Source organism: Erythrolamprus reginae, chromosome 1 (assembly GCF_031021105.1).
Source record: "Erythrolamprus reginae isolate rEryReg1 chromosome 1, rEryReg1.hap1, whole genome shotgun sequence".
NCBI lineage: Eukaryota > Metazoa > Chordata > Lepidosauria > Squamata > Dipsadidae > Erythrolamprus > Erythrolamprus reginae.
In genome coordinates this window covers 88,734,918-88,758,513 of record NC_091950.1, presented here as the reverse complement: position 1 = coordinate 88,758,513, position 23,596 = coordinate 88,734,918, and the positions used below count along the sequence as shown (strand labels likewise).

General features: G+C 41.1%; 1 protein-coding gene across 2 annotated transcripts in view; it reads left to right on the top strand.

Moving 5' to 3' along the window:
* RGS6 (regulator of G protein signaling 6) overlaps positions 1-23,596 on the top strand; it is a 319,358-nt gene that overhangs the window by 172,627 nt on the left and 123,135 nt on the right. For both annotated transcript variants that reach the window (XM_070758388.1, XM_070758379.1), the window contains exon 3: positions 291-390. In XM_070758388.1, the coding sequence (XP_070614489.1) occupies positions 291-390 (100 nt within the window). The remainder of the gene's footprint in view (positions 1-290; positions 391-23,596) is intronic.

Below are 23,596 nucleotides of genomic sequence, written 5' to 3'. Positions count from 1 at the left end.
AAACAGTCCCTCTCTTTCATGACCTTGTTTGTATTATCTGGGAAATTTCTTTATTTGGATTTTACTATAATTTTTGGTCTTTGTTTTTTCTGTCCTTCAGGATTAAGGCAAACTAGACATGCTATAAGATGGTAGATAAGTAAGATAAGATGGTGGACCCAGAGGGAAACTGATAACAAATGAAACCGAGTGGATTTCATGCTATTTCAATTTTTAATTATGTAACTACTGAGGTTTTACCTTGCCCTTGATTTGCAAAACTAACATACTATTTGTGTTTTATTTGCTAGATAGAAGATATCATTACAAGAATGCAGGATGACAAAACAGGTGGAGTGCCCATTCGCACCGTCAAGAGCTTTCTCTCTAAAATCCCCAGTGTTGTCACAGGTATGAACCTAATTGAAAGTTAACATGTTGTTTATCTGCACCCCTTATTAACATTGCATCATGTGCTCACACTGTGGAGAAATTCAAAACCTTCACCAATGGCTCTTTCCAAGATGTTCCTAATCATTCTCTCCCCTCTATGTTCCCGTGTAATTCTAGCTTTAATGCTGATGCCCCACGGCCAGAAGTAAATGGTTCTACTCATCAGAATCAGCAGGGGGTTTAGGAAGCACAGGAGCCTAGTTTGACTCATTTTAAAAGAAGTATTTTATGCATCACTACCTAAAAAACTGTGACCCTATAGAAAGGTCAGTGAATATGACTAAAATACCCAACTTCGCTAATAAGCACATATTCTTTCAATTGCTGGGCTCTGAGCAAAGCTTCAAGGAAACTGGCACAGGTGATTTCAAGAGGTAGAAAACAGCTTCCAGGTAACTTTGAAGTGATGGGCAAAATGTTTCAAATCAAAAATATTTTCAGCAGAAAACAGCTTTTTCCCACCTTCCCAGAAGTGTTCCAAAAAAGATGTTGTTTTTGATCTCAGAAAGCTTCTGAAATAGCCAGAACAGCATTGAAGACAGCTATTTCCTACTCAGAATAGTAGGTTTCAAAGCCAAAAACTTTGTACCCCATTGACAAGGAGGGTTGGGAACCAAGGAGGCTGAGACGGTTTCCAAGGAGAATAGGTTTTGCTTCAGCAGTTGTGGGTCTCCAGGCTGCTTCTTTGGACTTCATTTTTGTCCAACGAATGGTGTACATTCTAATGTGCATTGGTGTGCATTCTAGCAGAATGTTATGTACAACAATTTCCTACATATGTATGACCATTAGCACAGTTTCCCCTAGCTTCACCAAGAATGACAGTCACTTGTTTTGCCCCCCCCCCAAAGCAGTGAAGATTTATTCTGTCAACGTAGTTTTAGAAGTGAAATGGAGAAAAAAATGTTGAAGGTGTTGTACATACTCCTGGTCAGTTGGAGGATGATGAAGATATTGAGGACTCTGATTCAGATAGTGTTTATGAATTAGTGGGGGGCCCAGGGTTACAGGTAGTAGAACAGGTGGGAGGCCAGCCACGGGATGGGGCTATGAGTTCAGGATCTAGCGAGGGAGAATCAGACGCTCGCTGGGTTAACCCTAAATTCAGAAGGGCCCAAAAACGTAGAGAACAGAGGTTTGGAAAAAGATATTAAGGAGAGGAATGGGTTAAATACTGTAGTGATGTATTTGGCACGTCACAGGGTCAGTGGGGAAGAAGGGTGGAGTTTCAACATTGCTGATGAGAAAAATGGATGTATTTCTTGCCGCTCTCAAGTAAGCAAAAGTATTTTGTGTTGATTAACAGTCAGGGCTGCTGTTTTTAGAGATCATGCATTTAGGAAAATAAATCTTGGTAAGTGGAGAAGGAGAAGGAATGTGAGAAATGCGGTCAAGGGAGATAACGGACCAACAGATAAGTGCATGTATGAAATGTGTTTGAATTCCATAAGAGCAGAGAAATAAATGGAATTTCTTTATTCGTGATATAATGCATTTAATAAGAGTTATTTGTAATTGCTAAATTTCTACCAGAAGCCAAAACAGAAGGCAGTGTGGAGAAATGGTGAGTGAGGAAACAGTTAAGAATTTTCCCCCATTGGGTTCACTGCCTACCTTGACCTCCCATTTCGATTTTACATAGTAAAATCCATTAAAGATTGGAAGACATGAAGATAGTAGAAGTGGAAACTGTAGCTTTGTCCCAAATAGCTAAGAATGACTATCAGGTTTCAGAAAGTCAAAGGGTTGCCCCATCCTGTCCTGTGCTCTGCTTGAGCACCTTTCTTGGAAATTGTTTTGTCTGATTTCACTGGGTGGCTTCCAGACCCATCTTTTCCATCAGGCCAGAGCTGATAAGAGAGAGAGAAATCTCCAGAAGTTGCCAAAATTGCAGAACAATGTTGCTGTCGTATCACAGAAGGCAATCTCTGTCAGATCCATTTCCTTGAAAGAGGAAGCTCAGGGCAAGAACACAGGTTCCAGTATAAAAAGGAAAGGAAGGCAAGACACAGTCACCCATGAATCAAGACAGAGTACAGAAGGTAGGAGAAGTTTTTGTATTTTACAAAATATCATATTCCATGCAGAACACTTTATCTTGTTTTTGTTAGTTGCGAAGCCATGTCTGACCCATCAAGACCCCATGGACAACGTTCCTCCCGGTCTTCCTGTTGTTGTGGCCCATCAGCAGCCCGTGCAGCTGGTAGTGGATCCCACCAGAGAAAAGGCTGATGTGGTGATGTGCCAGCAGCCTGTGCAGCTGGCATCAAGTCAGACATTGAGGAGGTTGGAGAGGACTCGGTGTTAGAGGCAGAGATTCAGCCAGGGTCTTTAGAACTTCCAGAATCTCCCATCAGTGATGAGGAAGAAGGAGGAGCCTATTCTTAATGCATGGGCATACAGAGCTGCTAAAAGGCAGGAGTGGTTCCTCGGGAGGAGGTCTCCTCAAGAGTAGGCTTGGAGCTAATTGGCCATTCCCTTATCCTATTTAAGGGATGATGATGCAGGCAGCCATTTGCAGGCAACAACATTCCTTCATATGCCTTCATGGTTTAAATTCAGAAATGTCTGCTTGGTTCTTGTTCTTTCTCTTGGCATTCTTCTTGCAAATTGCTTCCGGGCATTTTGCCAACTATTGTAAGCTTTCTGATATCTCCAAGACTGTTTGCTCAGACTTGATTTATTATTTCATGGACTCATGCTGGCTGTTAATGACATTGAATTATCAGCCACTGTTCAGCAAAGACTGTTTTACACTGTATTTGTGTTTGCAGACTACTAAGAAAACTCATTAGTAGTCTTTAATTTAGTAAATTGAAGGCTTGGACAGGATTTGTGCATTGTGTTCTTTGTGGTTTATAACCTGTCCTCTACCATCGTCTGGAGTCCATTTAAGCTCATGACTACAGCTTCAGTTACTTCATCCAGCCACCTCATTCTCTTTCATTCCCTTCCTCTTTTGCCCTCAATCTTTCTCAGCATTAGGCTCTTCTCCAGTAAGTCCTTCCTTCTGATTTGGTGGCCAAAGTATTTGAGTTTCATCTTCAGGATCTGGACTTCCAAAAAGAAGTCAGGGTTGATTTCCTCTAGGACTGACTGGGTTGATCACCTTACAGTCTAAGACTCTAAAGGACTTGCAGGAGTCTTCTCCAGCACCCTAGTTAAAAGACCTCAATTCTTTGGTGCTAAGCCTTTCTTATGGTACAACTTTCACAGCCATACATTGCAACTGGGAAAACCATAGCCTTGACTATATGCACTTTTGTTGTCAGGCTCTTTTATCTACAGATACAGAAAAAGAATATCCAGTCTAAAAGCTAGGAGAAGATCAAACTAAATTGAGTCGAACTCAGTTGGGTGCCTACTTCTGTCTTTGCTGACAGCAATTTTTTTGTGCAGGAATAGGCTTTAATGGCTGTCAGAGGGTGGGAATGGATAAGAAGCAAACCAGCTGGCATTTGTATTGTTTATTGCTATACAAGCTTACTGATAGTACAGAGTATATTTACAACAGTTTTAGTGTTTTAGTGTGTGTGTGTGTGTATATGTGAGCTGGGCAGCATAAAAGAGAGTCCCTAGAGTCCGTAGGGAATTAGGCGGCATAAAAATCAATCAATAGAAGGAAGGAAGGAAGGAAGGAAGGAAGGAAGGAAGGAAGGAAGGAAGGAAGGAAGGAGCATAATGTATGCATGTATGCAAACAAAAATGTCCTTCTCATTCCTATGGGTGGTATATGTCCTCCTCAGTCTTTGGGAGTTTGAGGTTCTGCACAGTATCATAGCTGTTCCTAGTACTGCACTCTTCTGGAGAGAGAACTTTGATTTTGTCCTGGGATCTGTTGGAACCATTTCCCCAGCGTAAGAATCACAAGGGCTCCTATCACCACTGAAACTACTTTGGCCTTTGTTTTCCACATCTTTTCTAGTTCCTTATTCAGACTCTGGTACTTCTCCAGTTTCTCATACTCTTTTTTTCTGATGTTGCTGTCACCTGGCACCACTACATCAATCATCACCATTGTCTTCTACTACTATAAAGTCTGGTTGATTGGACAGTACCTGCCTGCCTAGCCCATGTGCAGATATACATAATGCCAGCTAGGTGGTTGTGCCAGTCAGTGTATACTGTCTCTGTCTCTTTGTTACATCTTACTACTATGGGTTGGGATGTGTCTAAGGCTTCTCTGCACAATCTGCACCTCTGGTCCTGTGTCATGTGGTAGATAATGATGATGATGGTTGTTGTTGTTGTTGTTGTTGTTGTTGTTGTACGTACTCCTGATCAGATGGAGGATGATGAAGATATTGAGGCCTCGGATTCAGATAGTGTTTATGAATTAGTAGGGGCCCCGGGTTTACAGGTAGTAGAACAGGTGGGAGGCCAGCCACAGGATCGGGCTATGAGTTCAAGATCTAGTGAGGGAGAATCAGATGCTTGCTGGGTTAACCCTAAATTCAGAAGGGCTCAAAAACGTAGAGAACAGAGGTCTGGAAGAAGATATTAAGGGAAGGAATGGGTTAAGTACTGCAGTGATGTATTTGGCACGTCAGGGGGTCAGTGGAGAAGAAGGGTGGAGTTTCAACGTTGCCGAAGGGAAAATGGATGTGTTTTTGCCATGTTAAATAAGCAAAGGTAGTTCTGTGTTGTTAACTGTCAGTTCTGCTGTTTTTCAAATTTATGCTGTTAGGAAAATAAATCTTGTTAAGTGGAGCAGGAGGAGGAATGTGAGGAATGCAACTAAGAGAGATAACGGATCGAGTGCATGTATGGAATGTGTTTGAATTACAGGAGAGCAGAGAAATAAATGGAGTTTCTTTATTCATGAAATGATGCATTTAATAAGAGTTGTTTGTAATTGCTAAAGTTCTACCGGAAACCAGAATGATGATGATGATGATGATGATGATGATGATGATGATGACGATTATTATTATTATTATTATTATTATTATTATTATTATTATTATTTAATTAGATTTATATGCCGCCCTTCTCTGAAGACTCAGGGCTTATACAAAAAACAACACAACAAATCTAATTAATTAAAAATTACTACTAAAATCCCATATATATTAAAATCAATTACATCTCATAAACAGGGGAAGGGGGCTGGATCTAATTGGCCCATGCCTGGTGACATAAATGAATCTTGAGACTCTTGCAAAAGGCGAGGAGGGTGGGGGCAGTGTGAATCTCTGGAGGGAGCTGATTCCAGAGGGCCGGGGCCACCACAGAGAAGGCTCTTACCCTGAACCCCGCCAGACGACATTGTCTAGCCCAGCGTTTCCCAACCGGTGTGCCGTGGCACACTAGTGTGCCGCGAGACACAGTCAGGTGTGCCGCAGGAAGCTCCAGGTGGGCGGGGCACTGCCAGTGCCGGACCGCCAGTGCCTCTGACCTGGAGCTCCCACTCGCAGCTGTCCCCCGGCTACTGCCCGATGCAGCTGTTTCTGGTGCTCTCCTGCTGGGTCCCAAAGAAGGAAGGCGTGAAAAAGGAGGCAGGGGCGGGGAGGTCCGGCAGTAGGAGTAAAGGGAGCCGCGGCTGCCCCTGCCTCCCCACGGTGCCTCTGGCCAAACGCGCCCCTGGCTTCTCTGCCCTGCCCCATTGCCCGCCCGATCCGCCCACTCTCCTCCTCCTCCTCCTCCGCCGCCGCCTCCTGTCTTGGGGCGCGATCCGCCCCCTCTCCTCCGCTGCCGGAGAGAGAATGGAGGGCGCCGTTGTCTTCGCCTCCGCCCGCCGGCTCCCCTTGCCCTCCCAGACATCCCCAGCGCCCGGCCACGCACCGCCTCCCGTTAGCCCGGCCGACCTTTCCCTGCTGCCATTTTCTCTTCATGGCGCAAAGCCACACAGTCCCGGACTCCCGGATCGCTCGCTTCTCCGGTCAGCAAAGCCATCTGCCCCGGAAAGCGCCGCGCTTGCTGGCCGGAAAAGCGAGCAATCCGGGAGTCCGGGACTGTGTGGCTTTGCGCCATGAAGAGAAAATGGCAGCAGGGAAAAGTCAGCCGGGCTAACGGGAGGCGGCGCGTGGCCGGGCGCTGGGGACGTCTGGGAGGGTGAGGGGGCTGATGGCTGCTGCTGCCTCTTAGCTGCAGAGCCGGCGGGTGGAGGCGAAGACAACGGCGCCCTCCATTCTCTCTCCAGCTCTCTCTCTCTCTTTCTTTTTCTCTCTGTTGCCGGCGTGGTGAACGAGAGAGAAAGACAGAGAGAGAAAAAGGAGGGGAGAGAGAATGAGAGAGAAAGAAAGCAAGAGAAAGAGAGGGAAAGAAAGCAAGAGAGAGAAAGAGAGGGGGGAAGGAGGGAGAGGGAAAGACATGGAGGGAGGGAAGGAGGGAGAGAGAAAGAGCAAAAAAGAGAGGAAGAAAGAAAGAGGGATGGAGAGAGAGAAAGAAGGGAAGGAAGAGAGAGAAAGAGGCAGGGAGAAATAGAGTGAAATGGAGGAAGAGATATTTTTTTGTCCAAACTTTTCTTTAGCCCCCCCCCCCCGCCCCCCTGCCCCCCCTTCAGTGTTCCCCAGAATTTTGAAAATATGAATAATGTGCCGCAGCTCAAAAAAGGTTGGGAAACACTGGTCTAGCCAATGGGACCTGGAGAAGGCCAGCTCTGTGGAACGTAACCGGTCGCTGAGATTCATGCGGCAGAAGGTGGTCCCGTAAGTAACCTGGTCCTATGCCATGTAGGGCTTTATAGGTCATCATCAACACTTCCTTGTTCCTATGGATCTGGTGTTAATGCTTATTCTGGTGTTGTTCTGATCCTCAGGGCTATTTTTCAGTCCAGGCCCTTTAAAGCCACTGATAGGATTATGCAATGTCAGCCACCCCCATTATCTGAAGTGCAGGGTCTTTTTCTTGCAATGATCTGCTTGGTTTTTTTTTGCTATGTCTACTACTGCCTGAAGCATTCCCCCAGCAGCTCATCTTTGGGTGCCAACTTACTTAGGTTCTCCCAGATGCTCTGCCTTTCATTCAGGCAGTGGTTTTGACATTCCCCTTCTTTCTGGCTAGTGTATAATTTCTGGGTTTTGAACTTGGACTGGAAACCTGCATACACCATGAGGAACATCCAAGACACATCAGCAGCTTCTGTGTTCTATTTTGACCATCCCATATATCAGCGAGGCATACATGTTTATTTCTTACTTACCAACTTACAACAAAGTCTATGGTCAAGATCTTTACTGAATTATTTATGGTGTTTGTGTATGTGTGTTTGTGTGTGTGTCTGTGTGTATCTATGTGTACATATTTGCTAACTGTGTTAGCAAAAACTTCAGAACAGAAGGATTTAGGAGTAGTGATTTCTGACAGTCTCAAAATGGGAGACCACTGTGGTCAAGCGGTAGGAAAAGCAAGTAGGATGCTTGGCTGCATAGCTAGAAGTATAACAAGCAGGAAGAGGGAGATTGTGATCCCGCTATATAGAGCACTGGTGAGACCACATTTGGAATACTGTGTTCAGTTCTGGAGACCTCACCTACCTATATTGGCAAAACTGAACGGGTCCAAAGACGGGCTACAAGAATGGTGGAAGGTCTTACGCATAAAACATATCAGGAAAGACTTAATGAATTCAATCTGTATAGTCTGGAGGACAGAAGGAAAAGGGGGGACATGATCGAAACATTTAAATATGTTAAAGGGTTAAATAAGGTCCAGGAGGGAAGTGTTTTTAATAGGAAAGCGAACACAAAAACAAGGGGACACAATCTGAAGTTAGTTGGGGGAAAGATCAAAAGCAACATGCGAAAATATTATTTTACTGAAAGAGTAGTACATGCTTGGAACAAACTTCCAGCAGACGTGGTTGGTAAATCCACAGTAATTGAATTTAAACATGCCTGGGATAAACATATATCCATCCTAAGATAAAATACAGGAAATAGTATAAGGGCAGACTAGATGGACCATGAGGTCTTTTTCTGCCGTCAATCTTCTATGTTTCTATATGTGGGCACACAAGCGCAAACCAAATGTAAATGCATATAATAATAAATCTAATTGTGACTTAAATTTCTACCACTTTCCTCTTGTGAGCCCTGTGTTTAGATGCTAATTTATGCATTCCCCCAATACTCTTAAGTACAGATTTAGTATACTTACAGCATCTCTCCTTAATAAACACTTGCCCAGTGATCCAGCAAACATAGGAGAAAATCTCTCTCTTTTTTTGAAAAACCTACATACCTGTTTTCAAACAATTCTACAAAGCTTAAACTTTTTGCCTCTTTTCTTTACAACAGCCTCCTTGGCTAACCTGTATCTTTGACAGATTACTATAGATAAAAAAACCAACCTTGACAATGGCATGTAATGCAATTCATCCTTCAACAGGGGCAAGGAGGGGTCGTACTATATTGGGGTTCCTGTTTGGAATGGACTGTCTCAGTGGATGACACTGCCACTTGTTCAGATTGGAAAAGTGGTGCCATAACCTGCCTTGAAACCAAATTCCTAGCAAGGCAGAATCATGGTTTGCACAAAGGGCAATTACATGTTTCACTTCGCAGGGCAGGAATTGATTCTGAGTTATGCCACTTACTTTTTTGAGGACATTGTCAACAGAAGAAAATGCTGCAGTTATTGAACTACCTGTTTTAAGTTGTGGAACACATTTAATAAAATCAGAAATGGCCCAAAGAACGTATAAATTTCCAAATTCTACCCATGTTATCTGTACCAGTAGTGGGTTGCTCCCGGTTCAGCCCAGTTCTAAGAACCGGTAGCACCTATGGCGGCAGGTTCCGCCCACCTGCCTGGGTGAGTGCAGACCGGTAGTAAGGATTTTAGAACCCAGTCTTGATCTGTACATTCAAACATCCAAAATTCCTGGACAAGCAGGAAATGCCTATATAAAGATAATCTCTGCACAGATTGGTCATAATATCTGAGGTCTGTATTTAATATTTTATACAATATGACTTATCAAAGCAAAGCAGCACATAGAATTATTAGTTAAGTTCACAGCGTACATAATTGGAATGAATTATGCAGATTATATATATTTGCTTAATTGTGGCATATTGTGGCGTGTTTATTTGTGGGCCTTGCTTATTCCCTTTGTGTAGTCAAATTAGGCTGTGCAGACAAATGTTTAAAGGACTCATTAATTGCTTCCCAAAAGCTAAAATAACAGCCATGCAATACTTTGCATTCACTGAAGCTGCAGAACTCATAACCTTGGTTGTTTTGCGACCTAGCCGATCATGCAAACACTTTAAGATAAGCATGGAAGCTTAACTTTTGTGCTTATCAGTATCCCTGTAACAATAAAGATTTCAAATTCGGTTATAACTATAGTCCCTAAAAGTGAACAAAAATGTTGGTTGGCGTGTTCTAGTTTAGTGTTTTTCAGATATGATCCTAACATCACACCTTCCTGTATGAACTAACCTGGAATGTTTATGCTGGTGGTTGGGAATGATTGCAATTGTAGTCCAACTCCTTTGAAAAGGAGTTTGTTTGAAAAGCCCCCAAACTAGAATAAAATAGAATACTGTATAATTCTTTATTGGCCAAGTATGATTGGACATACAAGGAATTTGTCTTTGATGCATATGCTCTCAGTGTACATGAAAGAAAATATACATTTGACAAGAATCATGAGGTACAACACTTAATGGTTGTCATACGGGTCAAATAATCAACCAGGAAACAATATTAATAAAAATCTTAAGAATACAAGCAATAAGTTACAATCAAACAGCACGATGATGTAATTTCAGGGCTCTCAAGAAGTGATATCTTAAAATGTGCAGGTCAAAATGAAACATTTTTCATTCTGCAAAGGACATCTCAAGGTGACTGTGTACATTTAGCTCCACTCCTCAAAAAAGGGAAGGTGGGTTGGTATTCTTTCTAAACAGCTTAGTCATCACAGTTTCTTAGGAGAAAATAAGAAAGGCAATAAGGCGATGATAAGTCCTGAACTGATTGTCTTGTCTTTATCTAGTCTTTTTAGATAATTTAGTTGTCTGAAAACTGAGCTGTTCCAATCATCAGAATAGTGGTTGGAATAAGACTTTTTTTCTAGGCACTAATTATGCATCTGAATTCCCGATAATGTAGATTGCTCCCCTGTTTGTAAGAAGAGTTTATAAATTACTGAATTAATCAGTGCTGGCAGCCAACTCAACAAATTTGGTTAGTAACACATTTTGAAGGAGTAGCTATGTAATCATCTGCTGCAAATATCCTACTTTCGGATTTATTGCATTGAGCTTAAATATCCTTTGCTTCTTTCAGCTGTATATAATTTTCTAATCACCCCTTGGATAGTCACCTGTGGGGTAGAATTTCAAATAGATCTGTTGATGATACAACAAAACACTTCACTCATGCAAATGTCCCATTGAGTTCAAAGAGCTGCTTCCATTGGATTCCTGCCTTGATACAGATTCCGTCTCCTTGAGATAACATGAGTGCAAAGAAAGTGTTGTGCCTCTGAGTCTAAACTTATCAGTGAATAGCTATATATAGCAACAGAAAGGAAATGAGAAAGCAGGCAGCAATATCTCATTCAAGATTTGATCAGCTGCAATCATGAAGGAGTTTCATGAACCCCTTGATGTAGTGGAATTTGTAATCTTTATACAAAGGTAATAATCTGTATATGTGTGCATATACAGTACATGTGTGAATATATGTGTCCATATGGATTGTATTTATATTTGTTTGTATGAAATTCATACAGTGTATGGATGCATACAGTTTTTCATAACCTGATTCCTGTCTATAGGAGTTATAAAGAGTCTGGAAGTATAGCTGACAGAGAGGTATATAAAATGAGACAGAAGGAGGCGAAACAGACAATATATGCTGCTAAAGCCTCAAAAGAGGAAGAAATTGCCAAATCTGTAAAGAAAGGGGATAAAATCTTCTTCAGATATATTAGTGATAGGAAGAAGAAAAACTGAAGCATCACGAAGCTTAGTACCGGGAATAATACATGCATTGATGGGAATAAGGAGGTCGCTGACCATTTCAATAGCTACTTCTGTTCAGTTTTATCAAAAGACACCTTACAATATAATACTATAGATGGATATAGCATTGCTTCCAGGTGTACGGATTCATCTCCAGTGATCTTAGAGGCCGATGTCTTAGAAGAACTTGAATGATTAAAGATAAATAAGGCAATGGGTCTGAAGCGGTATATAAGTCTAAATGCTATTGCTATTGCTAAAAGGGAGAATCTGGCTTATTGGAGCAGGGAACAGACTTACTTTTCAGCTCATTGCAACCAGAACAGGAAGAGACGCCAGTGCTGATGGAAAGCAAACAAAGTGAAATGAAGCAAGCAAAGGAAAAAAGAAAAATAGAACAGCCCAGCAGCAGAGGAAGACCCCAGCTATATTAGGAGCCAGTGCAATATTCCAATGCTGAAGAGGCTTGAAACAATTGTGCTTAGTGGTGAGAAGCCCTGGTGCTTTGAAACATCAGAGAGGGAGCTAAGTGATCCATCCATTGGTGACATTTTGTAAAAGAATGAAATCATGCTTGAGGGGTAGACCTCTGCCCCAATTAGCTGGGAGATAGTAGGCCTCTCTTACCTTTTCCTAGGCTTTGGGAGAAGCAATCCCTCTGTCTGCAAAGGTGTCATGTCCAGGATGGGGTTTCCAAACAATTTCCTTTGCTCCCACAAACTGCCCTTTTTTAAAAAATAAAGGAAGCAGGGGGAAAAAGACGGGAACCACATATGTATTGATCTTTCTATCTTCCCATGTTAAGTGCTGAAGCTAATCTCTCCATCTTTGCCATCTAATCTTGATTTCCTTAAAAAAATTAAATTTTCTAAATTTTATGCACCGTGCAAATGACAAAATTGGTAAATTACTTTGATGGGTGACTGGCAGGCTGAAGAGTAGAGGAAAAGAGGTTTAGTTTAAAAGAAGACGGGGGATGAAGGAAATAAGAAATCCATCACTGGGGATTATTTGTGTGGATAGTTGAAGGAAATCTTTGCAAAGCAAGCTAGGCCCAAAGTGAGCTAGGCAGCAAGTTGACAATGTGGAATCAGGCTTGGGCAGCAAGGGGGACAGCATGGAACGCTGTTCCACTGGCGGAAATGAAGCTGCGCATACAGCTTTATCGCCACCAGCGGTGCATGCGTGTGCATGTGAGATTTGGCTTCCGCACATGTGCAACAGCTGAATCTGACCACCCAGGAAGGAGAGAAGCTCATCAGGGAGACAACGTCACTCCCCCTTCGCCTCCTTGCCAGAGTCTCCCTGGTGAGCTGCCGTCCTTCCTGGCAAGTGGGCAAAGCGGGAGCCACGTTGTCTCCCCAACAAGCTGCTCTCTTTCCTGCAGGAATTCTTCCCACTGGTGGGTCTTGGCCGGGATTGACTGCCACAGCTACTGCCATGCAGGACCCCGCCCCGTGGCTGCTGGCTGACTGCATCAGCAGTAGCAACAGAGGCACCCTGGTCAGTCCCGCTTGGGAACCACCAGAAGGAAGAAATTCTGCAAGAAGCAAAGGAATTCTTCCCAGGCAGGATGGGCTGCCACCACCACCCAGGACCCAGCCCTGTGGCTGATGGATGGCTGCATCGACAGCAGAGGCAGAGGCACCCTAGTCAGTCCCGGCTGGGAGCTGCCAACAGGAAGAAATCCTGTCAGCAAAGGGGCTGGCTTGGTGAAAGTGCTCCCAGTGAAGGGGCTGTGAGAGGGGCGGGATGGGCGTTCCCCTAAGTGCTTGGCGAAAGCGCTCCCAGCGAAGCAGCTGTGAAAGTGCTTTCTCTGAGCGCTTTGGGAATGCCTGCCCCATGTCTCCTGCAGCCCCTTTGCTGACAGCCCTGGACAAAAGCACTCCCAGTGAAGGAGCTGCGAGAGGGGCAGGGCGGGCTTTCCCGAAACGCTCAGCAAAAGCGCTGCCAGCAAAGCGGCTGTGAGAGCGCTTTTGCCAAGCACTTTGGGAACGCTTGCCCTGCCCCTCTTGCAGTTCCTTCGCTGACAGCTCTGGATGAAAGCACTCCAAGCGAAGGGGCTGCGAGAGGGGTGGAGCAGGCATTCCCAAAGTGCTCGGGGAAAGCGCTCCCAGCGAAGGGGCTGCAAGAGGGGTGGGGCGGGTGTTCCCGAAGCGCTCGGAGAAGGTGCTCTCGCAGTTGCTTTGCTGGCAGGGCTTTTGCCGAACGCTTCGGGTATGCCTGCCCCGCCCCTTGCAGCCCCTTCGCTGGGAGCACTGTCAGTTAAGGGGCTGTGAGAGGGCTGCTTGAAGCTACCCGCCAGGATCCTCATTAGCAGCAGGAGGAGGAGAAACTGCAGCCGCCGCCACCGCTGCAGACACTGCTGCAGGAGGAGCCGCGCCCCAAGGTGGGAGGCGGAGGAGGAGAAAGCCAGAGAGAAGGGCAGATCAGGTGGGGGGGGCAGCGGCGAGAGGCCAGGGGCATGAAGGGGCCAGAGACAGCTGAGGGCCCCCAAACATGGCCTCCTTCCCTGCCGAGCCTCCTGGCCACATAGGAGGCGCAGAAACTTTTGCAAACTTCAGAGCCCAGCGTGGCTCCTCCTGCAGCGGTGGCTGCAGCGGCGGTGGCAGCTACGGCTTCTCCTCCTATGAGCAGGCAGCGAGCTCCAGGTTCAGGCACTGCTCTCCCCCCCTGTGGAATCCCGGCAGGGGCTGTAATCAAATGGGAAATCCCAGTGGTGACAGTCACAAAGCAGGGGAATCCCTGCGGCAGTCAGAGAGTGCATGCCCTGTATGAGAGGGCATGCACAGTAAAGGAGTCCACGCACCTGGGCTTGGGTACATAAAACAAAAATGGTTCTTAAGACAAGGCAAAGAAATCGTAAACCCCGGGTTCGTATCAAGAAACGTTCGTATGAAGGGACGTTCGTAAGACGAGGTATCACTGTAGTTGCTAAAATGTAAAAACTCTGTTGAAACTTGAAATGGAAGGTAAAGAATGTATGATAAACTGGACTAAGCATTATGGTTATAATATACACATGGATTAATGGGGAAATAGGTGGTCAAAGGTTGAACTTTACATTATGTTATGATCTTAAAGATAATTTGTGTTTTAAAACTTTTGTTTTATTCTTATTTTATGTTTTCTACTATATATCCTTGTTTCTTTGTTTCCTTTTTCTTTCTTTTTTTTCCTGATTCACATTTATTATATCTTTTTCTTTGAGTATATTTCTGACCTGATTTTTAAAAAAAAATAATTAAAAAATAGAAATGAGTTGGTGGGTTCGTGACTTCAAATTTGAGTTAGGACTTCTTGCTTGGTACTCTTTAGTAAAGTACTTGATCTGAAATAAAAGCAAGCTTCATTTTTTGCTGCCTACCACAGCTTATTAAATTTAGAGAATAAATTCTTTAGGCAGGAATTTTCTATCAGTGAAGTAAATTGGTTTTTAATTAAAAGCTTGATATTCCCTTTTCTCATTCTTAATTGAGTAATTTTGGTGGTTATTGCAATATTCATTGATATTGCTCCCTAACATTTACCCAATGAATAACTGTCAACTTACCCATTATTTTTTCCTTTTTTATATGGGGATGGAGGGGGATTTTTTTGTATTCATGTAAAATGTAATGTGACATCCAGAAGAGATCTACAGTTGGGTGTAGCATATTAAAATATACTGTATTTTTACAGTTGTTAAACAGTGATGGATTTACAGAATGTACATATTTATTTAGCTAAGCAGCAGGCATATTTATTTAGATAAATAGAAATAGCTACATAATCTAATAACAAAACACAGAGCTTGCAAAGCAGTTGATAATCCTGTGTAGAGTTCATTTCTCCCTGAGATGCATTATAATTTACACAAGGTTTCGCTCACATTGTTTGGGATGATTTTCTTTCATTACCAGTAATAGCTGTGGATCAGAAGCAGGAAAATACAGCATATGACATCAAACAATTGGGTCAATTTTGCAATGTTTTTGCTTTGCTAGGAAGTCAAATTCAATAAGAGTCTGACATGTTCAAGGGCAACTCTGCTTTGTATTTATTTTTTTTAATACACAGCAAGTCTTTCCAAATTTCTTTTTCTAAAACATATGTCACTTTTCAGTTCTTACTGGGATCAGAGGGGTTTTTTTCTGTACAGTAATTGACATATTTGGGAATATTCATTGACTTTTGAATGATGAATAGCCTAGCATACTGAGTTAAACAGACTATTTTACTTGAAATAGATAGATATAATTTCCCTGTAGGAAATTATAAAGTATGATGAGTTTATTCCTATTTAGAATTCTACCTGAAAACAGATTGTTGCCGAGACAAATAAAATGCTTTTGCTGACCTTGAAAGAAATAATTTCCATATTTCTAAAAATAAAGTTTATGAAATGCGTGATGGTATCACACAGACACAGTAGATTGCTAGCACCTAGAAAAATACTGAATAAAGCCAGATCTTATTAGTCTTTCATTTTCCAATGGCCCTGCAAATATCTGTTTTGAAGAAATGTGTTCATTCTTTCATAATATATGTATATAATAGCCATGTAGGTGAGTGGTAAACTCCTCCAGTTCAAACTGTGTATCCAGTGTTAATCCCTCAAGCACAAGACTATGTAGCGGCAATTAAATGGATCTAATACTAGTTATTAAAATAATAGTCCTGTAACTTGGATCAGAAATAAAACATGCCAAAGAAGCAAAAATGCCTTAATTGAATATGTCTGCATAAGAAAAATACTTCAAAATCTCTGAAAAAATATTCTAGCATGGATTTTTAAAATTTCAAAACAACTTCCAAAATATTGGAATCTTAGCTGAAATGAAGCTCTGGATTTGTTGAAAGCTTTGCCATCATTTCACTGATGTGGAACATCTAGACCAGTGTTTCCCAACCTTGGCAACTTGAAGATATTTGGACTTCAATTCCCAGAATTCCCCAGCCAGCATTTGCTGGCTGGGGAATTCTGGGTGTTGAAGTCCAAATATCTTCAAGTTGCCAAGGTTGGGAAACACTGGTCTAGAAGACAGGATTTAGGATTAGATTCCTTAGTATAGTGTATAGAATAGAATAGAATATAATTTTTATTGGCCAAGTGTGATTGGACACACAAGGAATTTGTCTTGGTGCATATGCACACAAAGTGATTTTCTTACATAATATGAAGCAGTGCCTGGATCAGTGAAGTTAAGTTACAACTCAAACTCACAATCTTTGAGAATCTTAGAGAGTTTGAAAAGAAAGAAATTGAAATATTGTGTCCTATTTTGAAGAGCAATGTGGTGGCCTAGTTGTGAAGAACTCGCCTCTCACTCAGAAGGTTGAGAGTTCAATCCTACGTAGGGGCTACCAGTTTCTCTCTTAGGGTGTGAAGAAAAAATATCTGCTGTGAACTCTAAGTAGGTGTCAGGAAGGGCACCTAGCTAATAAATGCTCAGCTTCATCCAGTCATCCTGACTTTACCCTGAATAGAGACATAAAAAGGAAGCATAACCTTCCTATTTCAAGGCCATCAACATGCTTTATAATTTTTGTCCTTGTGGATGGCAGCCAATCTCATGTCAATTCTTTTTTCAGAAGTCCCATCTTCAAAAGTAGATGGTAGCCAATCTCACTAGTCTTATTTTCAGCTCCATCTATCCCAATATAGTAAAAAGAAGATATAAAGCAGAACTATGCAATCTGCGGGATTCCAGATGTTTCTATTCATTGTCCATGATACTGATAACATTCTATTTATAGCTCAGCTTTTTCTCAAATTCCCATGGAGTCTTAAATTATTTTTATAATATATACATATATTCAGCAGAATGAAGATTAATATACAACTGCTAAATCTACAAAATAATAAAGTAATGGAAAACCAGAAATGTGTTAAGTAAACACATTTTTAAACAGAAGACAAGCTAATAGAAAGGGAGCTGTCATTTTGTAAGAGAAGCTAACCAGCCAGGAGCTTAACAACATTAATTTCTTTTCATATTTTGTAATAAATTTATTAAATTTTTGAACAAGAAAAATAAAATCAATTAGGCATTAATATTTAAGATTAAAAAAAGAAAGAACAAAGCAAAAAGGGCAGAAGAAAGAAGGAGGAAGGAAAGGAAGGGAAGGAATGACTTCCAATTTTCTTTTTCAATAGTTGCAGATATTGATTTAAATTAAGCTCTTGTTATAGCTTTCCATTGCTTTTCAGACCTGCAAATGTCATAAACACAAGGATTGGTTGTAAAATTACTTTTCTATCATTGTCACAACTTCAAATGTTTGCTAAACAAAGAAGTTGCTAAATGAGGATTATTTGTGCATGAGAAGAAGTTGCACTGAAAGGTATGTTAACAGAAAAAAGTTGGGATCTGTAGGGGAAAAAATGTATAAAATAGAAGTTTTTGTCTATGGAAATACACCTATACACTTGCTGAGAAGTACTGCTTTTTAAAGAGAAATAGGTATGGGAAAAGTAGTTTGAGAGGAATAAGTCAAACAACATTCAAATATATAATAATATCATAATATACTTCTTCATTTTAATCTTCCAGGTATCTGCTTGAGTAGCATCAAGTTAAGCTCACAGGGGCAAGTGCATCCAGAATGCAAACAGTAGCTTTAAGCATCTGTTTAAGCACCAGAGCATTTAAAACACACTCATCTTACAGATAAAGAGTAGCACTGAAAAGTTACCCTTGGAAATAACAATACAGGGACATTGTGCAAATGTTGTTGTTGTTATTCTTGTTCTTATTGTTGTTGTTAGGTGGAAAGGGTAAAGAGAGTTCTTGCCAGCAAGAAACAACATTACATCTCCTTTGTGCTCTAGCTCAATGTTCATCTGGACACTAATATATCACTGTAAGAAGGTTAAGTCCATAAATAAGTCATAGATGGGGAGGGAAGAACACAAAGTATGCTTTGATTAAGAATCTCCAATGTGTGATATGGTGAAGGGAGACTATCTTTTGAATTTTATCAGACATCTGTCCAAGTGAAATCCTTTAAAAAAAAAACAAATAAAGGAGGAAGAGATATTTTTGCTCTTTGATCTTCCTCCAGTAGTGAAGCTTTATGGTTACTTTTTCTTAAGTAAGATGAAAAAGAAATGAGTCAGTTCATCACTGTTTCCAGAAATGCATGGAAGACAACGTGATCACTTAAATGATATCCCCAGGGAATCTCAAGACATTTTGCGTAGTTGCCAAAGAAGGATGTCTCTCACATTTCCTCTTTCAGGACCTTTTCCAAATACTTATATGTAGCATATTCTTGTGGCTCTGAGGAACTTAGAGGAGGGTTTCCCACAAATGTTTGGTAAATAGCATAAATCTTTTAAAGTAGTTGGGTGCTTAAGTGTGTGTGAGAGAGTATAACATATTTTTGCTGATAATGAAAAGGAAGAGAGACTACTACAGATCTATTTCAGGCTCATTTGCCCTCATCAGGTAGCCACACCCTTACTGGGATTTGAACTTGGGGCTCTGCCTTGTAAGGCAGTGGCCTTAGCCTCTAGGCTACAGGCTCGCCTCCTGTATCAGCTTGTACTAGGGAAGGGCTTGACAAAAAACCACACACACACACACACACGTTTTATATACATACATACATACATACATACATACATACATACATACATACATACCAAAAATAGAAATAGAATGCCCAGGCTTATTAATGTAATTGTAAAAGGTTTTGTCAGCACAGTTTGATGTGTTGATTGATGTGTTGCTAAACTGTCAGATTTGTGTATCAACCCAAAGGCATATTGCCAAAATCTTCTTACTGTGCTGTTGCACATGCATGGAGAGCATAAATCAGCAGAGTGTTTTGAGAATCAGTGCTGAAACACTTCTGTATTTCAGGGGGAAAGATTCAAGTACTTGATCTACAGCTGCTCAACATAAACATGGATCTTATTCCCATTAATCCAAGATGTGTAGAACTCAAGTTGGATCCTGTAGGGGAGGGGGGGGGGAAAGGAAATGCTTTTTGCTAGTGGTTTGAATGAGTGCATATCACAGACTGAAATGAATTATAACGAAGGCTGATTTCGGTGGTTCTGTCCCAAGCGTTCCAATACAGATCCCCCCCTCCCGAGATACCTTTTATTTGTTTTTATTTTTTTATTTTTTTATATTTTATTTATTTATTTATTTATATTTGTCAAACAATTATACTATGGTATAAATAGAAACATTACTTACTTACTTACTTACTTACTTACTTACTTACTTACTTACTTACTTACTTATTTGTTTATTTATTAGATTTGTATGCCGCCCCTCTCTGAAGACTCGGGGCGGCTCACAACAACAACAATACAATATACAGAGTACAAATCCAATATAAATTAAAAACAAAATTTAAAACCCATAGATATTAAAAAACAATCATTACTGCACAATCACACCATTCTCATGTATTGCAGTCAGGAAGAAAGGTTGGGGGGGAGGGATAGTTATTCCCCCCATGCCTGGTGACATAGATAGGTCTTCAACATCTTGCAGAAGGCGGGAAGAGTAGGGGCAATTCGAATCTCCGGGGGGAGTTGATCCCAGAGGGCTGGGGCCGCCACAGAGAAGGCTCTTAGAAAAGTAACAATGAAAAGTAATGATAAAAGACAATAGAACAGTAGGACAGGGATGGTAGGCACAATGGTGCGCTTATGTGAGCCCCTTACAGACTTCTTAGAAAGGGGGAGAGGTCAATTGTAGATAATCTAAGGTTAAAGGTTTTGGGGTTAGGAGTAGAAACCACAGAATCAGGTAATGCATTCCAGATGTTGATTACTTTATTGCTGGAGTCACATTTTTTGCAGTCTAGTTTAGAGCGGTTGACATTTAGTTTAAATCTTATGGCTTAGAGTATAGACAGTACTTATAAATAAGGAGAAAGGGAATGAAAACATCTATTTTTAGAGCAATGAATGCATAGGCAAATAATAGGTAGGTATTTAGGTGATCGCCTATCAACATTTCTTAATGCCATCTCTTTATTAATAATAAATGCTGCAGTTTTTTTCTGCAGAGAGATGCGCCTAATCCTTTTTCCAGGCCTTCTACAAGTGACAGCAAAATAACTTCTATATCAACCCGGTGTTAGTATCCTTATGGCTTATTAGTAATCAGTCATCTATGGTACATATTCTAATTTCCCATGAATAAGTATGTCAAGTTATTTAGTGCAAAATATACAATTAGTTTTTATCATTTCAAAATTGTTGTACTTATGCTGTGAATCCGAAATCTTCTGTTTTATTTCCTTGTCAAATAAAACTAATGGGGGAAATGTTATTTAAGGACTATTGGTCTGAAAAACACTGCACAAATGTTAATTACATCTATTATTTTAAAAAATGGGGAACAGGAAAGAAATGAGGGAAAAAATATTGAATGATCCATTTGCCCCATATTTATTATTGTGTTACCTGTTATTCATTGTATTTATGCATTAATTTATTTATTCACTAGATGAACATTAATTAATCAACTGGGTAGAAATATAAAGAGGACAGACATAAAAATACAGTATTTATAATATTAGATTCAACTTGCCACATTTTTTTACATTCTCATACTTTGAATTAAGTAATGACTAATTATGTATATTATATTCTCAGGCTATGAATTAAAATAATCAGAATATTTGGTTGCTGCTACAAATATCCACTTGATCTTGCCCATTGCAGGCAGACGTCTCATAGCCGACTTCTGGGAATAAACATCATATCAATTTCAGATCAACTGTTTTCAGTCTAAAAGGTTAAGCAGCATTCTCAAGTGTTTAATGACTGCTAATCAACAAATCAATGTACCCATGGAAGCTGGCAGCCTGCCTTGCTAAAATATAATATACTTTTAAAAAATATTGTAACTGGAGCTTTAAGTACAAATAGCTGTTTGGTTTTGGGATTTCTGTACAAGAGTGCCATCTGCTGGTCAAGAGCCTAGATGTTCAGAAAGCACTCTCTCCTCCCATCCCAATACAGGGGTGGGTTCCTCCCGTTTTGCAGAAGTTCAGGCAAACCGGTAGCGACCTACTGGCAATTTCATGTTCGGTCGGTGCCAGTCCATGGGCGCCATCTTTTTTTTAAAAAAAATGTGTTTCGCCCCCCCCCAATTTTTTTTAAAAAAAAATTCTTCTAAGCATGCACAGAAGCCGAGTTTCTGGCAATGTGCATGTGATCGCCATCTTATTTTCAGCTTTTTCCAGCTTTTTTTCCCACATTTAAATGTGTTAAAGGGTTAAATAAGGTCCAGGAGGGAAGTGTTTTAATAGGAAAGTGAACACAAGAACAAGGGGACACAATCTGAAGTTAGTTGGGGGAAAGATCAAAAGCAACATGAGAAAATAGTATTTTACTGAAAGAGTAGTAGATCCTTGGAACAAACTTCCAGCAGACGTGGTAGATAAATCCACAGTAACTGAATTTAAACATGCCTGGGATAAACATATATCCATCCTAAAATAAAATACAGAAAATAGTATAAGGGCAGACTAGATGGACCATGAGGTCTTTTTCTGCCGTCAGACTTCTATGTTTCTATGTACATGTGTGCACCTATGAGATACACCCACGTGGCATGGGGGAAAGTGAACTGGCAGTGAGATAAGTAGGAACCCACCCCTGCCCCAATACATAACATACTAACTTTGCATAATAATAATTTATATCTGAAGCCCATTGGAATAGATTATTACAACATGCTGGTCCATAAGCAATTCTACACAAACCTCACTGGTGGCATCTATACAACACGTTTGTTCAGATTGCAGAAGCTCATGAGCTGAAGAAGCTTCCTGGATGACAAGCGAAACGTCTTCAAAGAAAAACCAGGAAGTCCAGTTGCCTCTTGAAAAGGTACCTTTGGACAACCACGACCTGGATGATTGAAAATCTCCACAGGTATTTGTCCAATTGGTTTAAAGCAGAGGTCAACGTGCGGGAAGCGGGATTCCAAAGCATGGACTTTGGCAAAAAAATGAGTTACTAATACAAAATAAGTCATATTTAACTCACATTGAACTGGATTTAATTAATTGAACTGAATTTTAACCTGGGTACATTTAATCACACTAAATTAGGTTTTCCCTTTCATCTCAACCAAGCCTTTCTTGTGACCCCGAGTGCGTTTTTTTGTGTGCAGTGACATCATCATCATCATCATTATTATTATTATTATTATTATTATTATTATTATTATTATTTATTGGATTTGTATGCCGCCCCTCTCTGCAGACTCTGGGCGGCTAACAACAGTGGTAAAACAACATGAACAATCCAATTAATAAAAACAAATAAAAAATCCTTATTATAAAAAAAACCCAAACATACCATGCATAACTTGTAGTAGCCTAGGGGGAAAGGATAACTTAACTCCCCCATGCCTGGCGACAAAGGTGGGTCTTAAGTAATTTGCGAAAGACAAGGAGGGTGGGGGCCGTTCTAATCTCTGGGGGGAGTTGGTTCCAGAGGGCCGGGGCCGCCACAGAGAAGGCTCTTCCCCTGGGGCCCGCCAAACGACATACCACTCTCAGGCCAAACAGAGCCTCTGGCTAGAAAAAGAACTTTACACTCCAGAGTCTGAAAGAAGATTCATTGTCAATCAGAGACTGGCAGCAAGAAAAATATTCTTGTAAATTAAAAGCACAAGATGTCTCTCTCTTTTTTTTTTTCAATAGTTGATTGCTTCTACCCGAATACTCCATACAGCAGGTGTGCAACATAATAAGGACTCCCAGCTAACTTCAAAGGTGTCTCAGCAGAGAGGAAACAAAGCAGGGAGCAAGAGTGTAAGAGAAAAACAAGGGAAAGGAAGTTCACGGGGTGAGCAGAAAAGGCTGGATGAATAAAACAAAGGGCAGTGCAGTTTGTGTTCTGGGCTCTGTAAGGTTCATATTCCTGCCAGAGCAACTTATGGAACAACAGCGGGTTAGATTTGGAGCAAGGAATTAGAGTGATAGATGCACCTAAAATGCATAGATATGCACAATACAGAAATAAGAATTGCTGTCCACCGATGTTCATGGTGGGATGCACAGATTAAGTTGGCTAATTTAGTAACTGAATTTACTGATATTAATGCACAGTATGTTTGTCCTCAATAGTCCACGTTCGCACCCCGTTTGGTGGCAGAGTGGTGGCGGGATAGCATTCAATTCATATTCGGATCAAGGAACTTTGTTAATTCAAATGTAATACTGTATTACACTTTTAAAAAATTAGCCAGATGTGCATTTTTCACTTTTGTCTT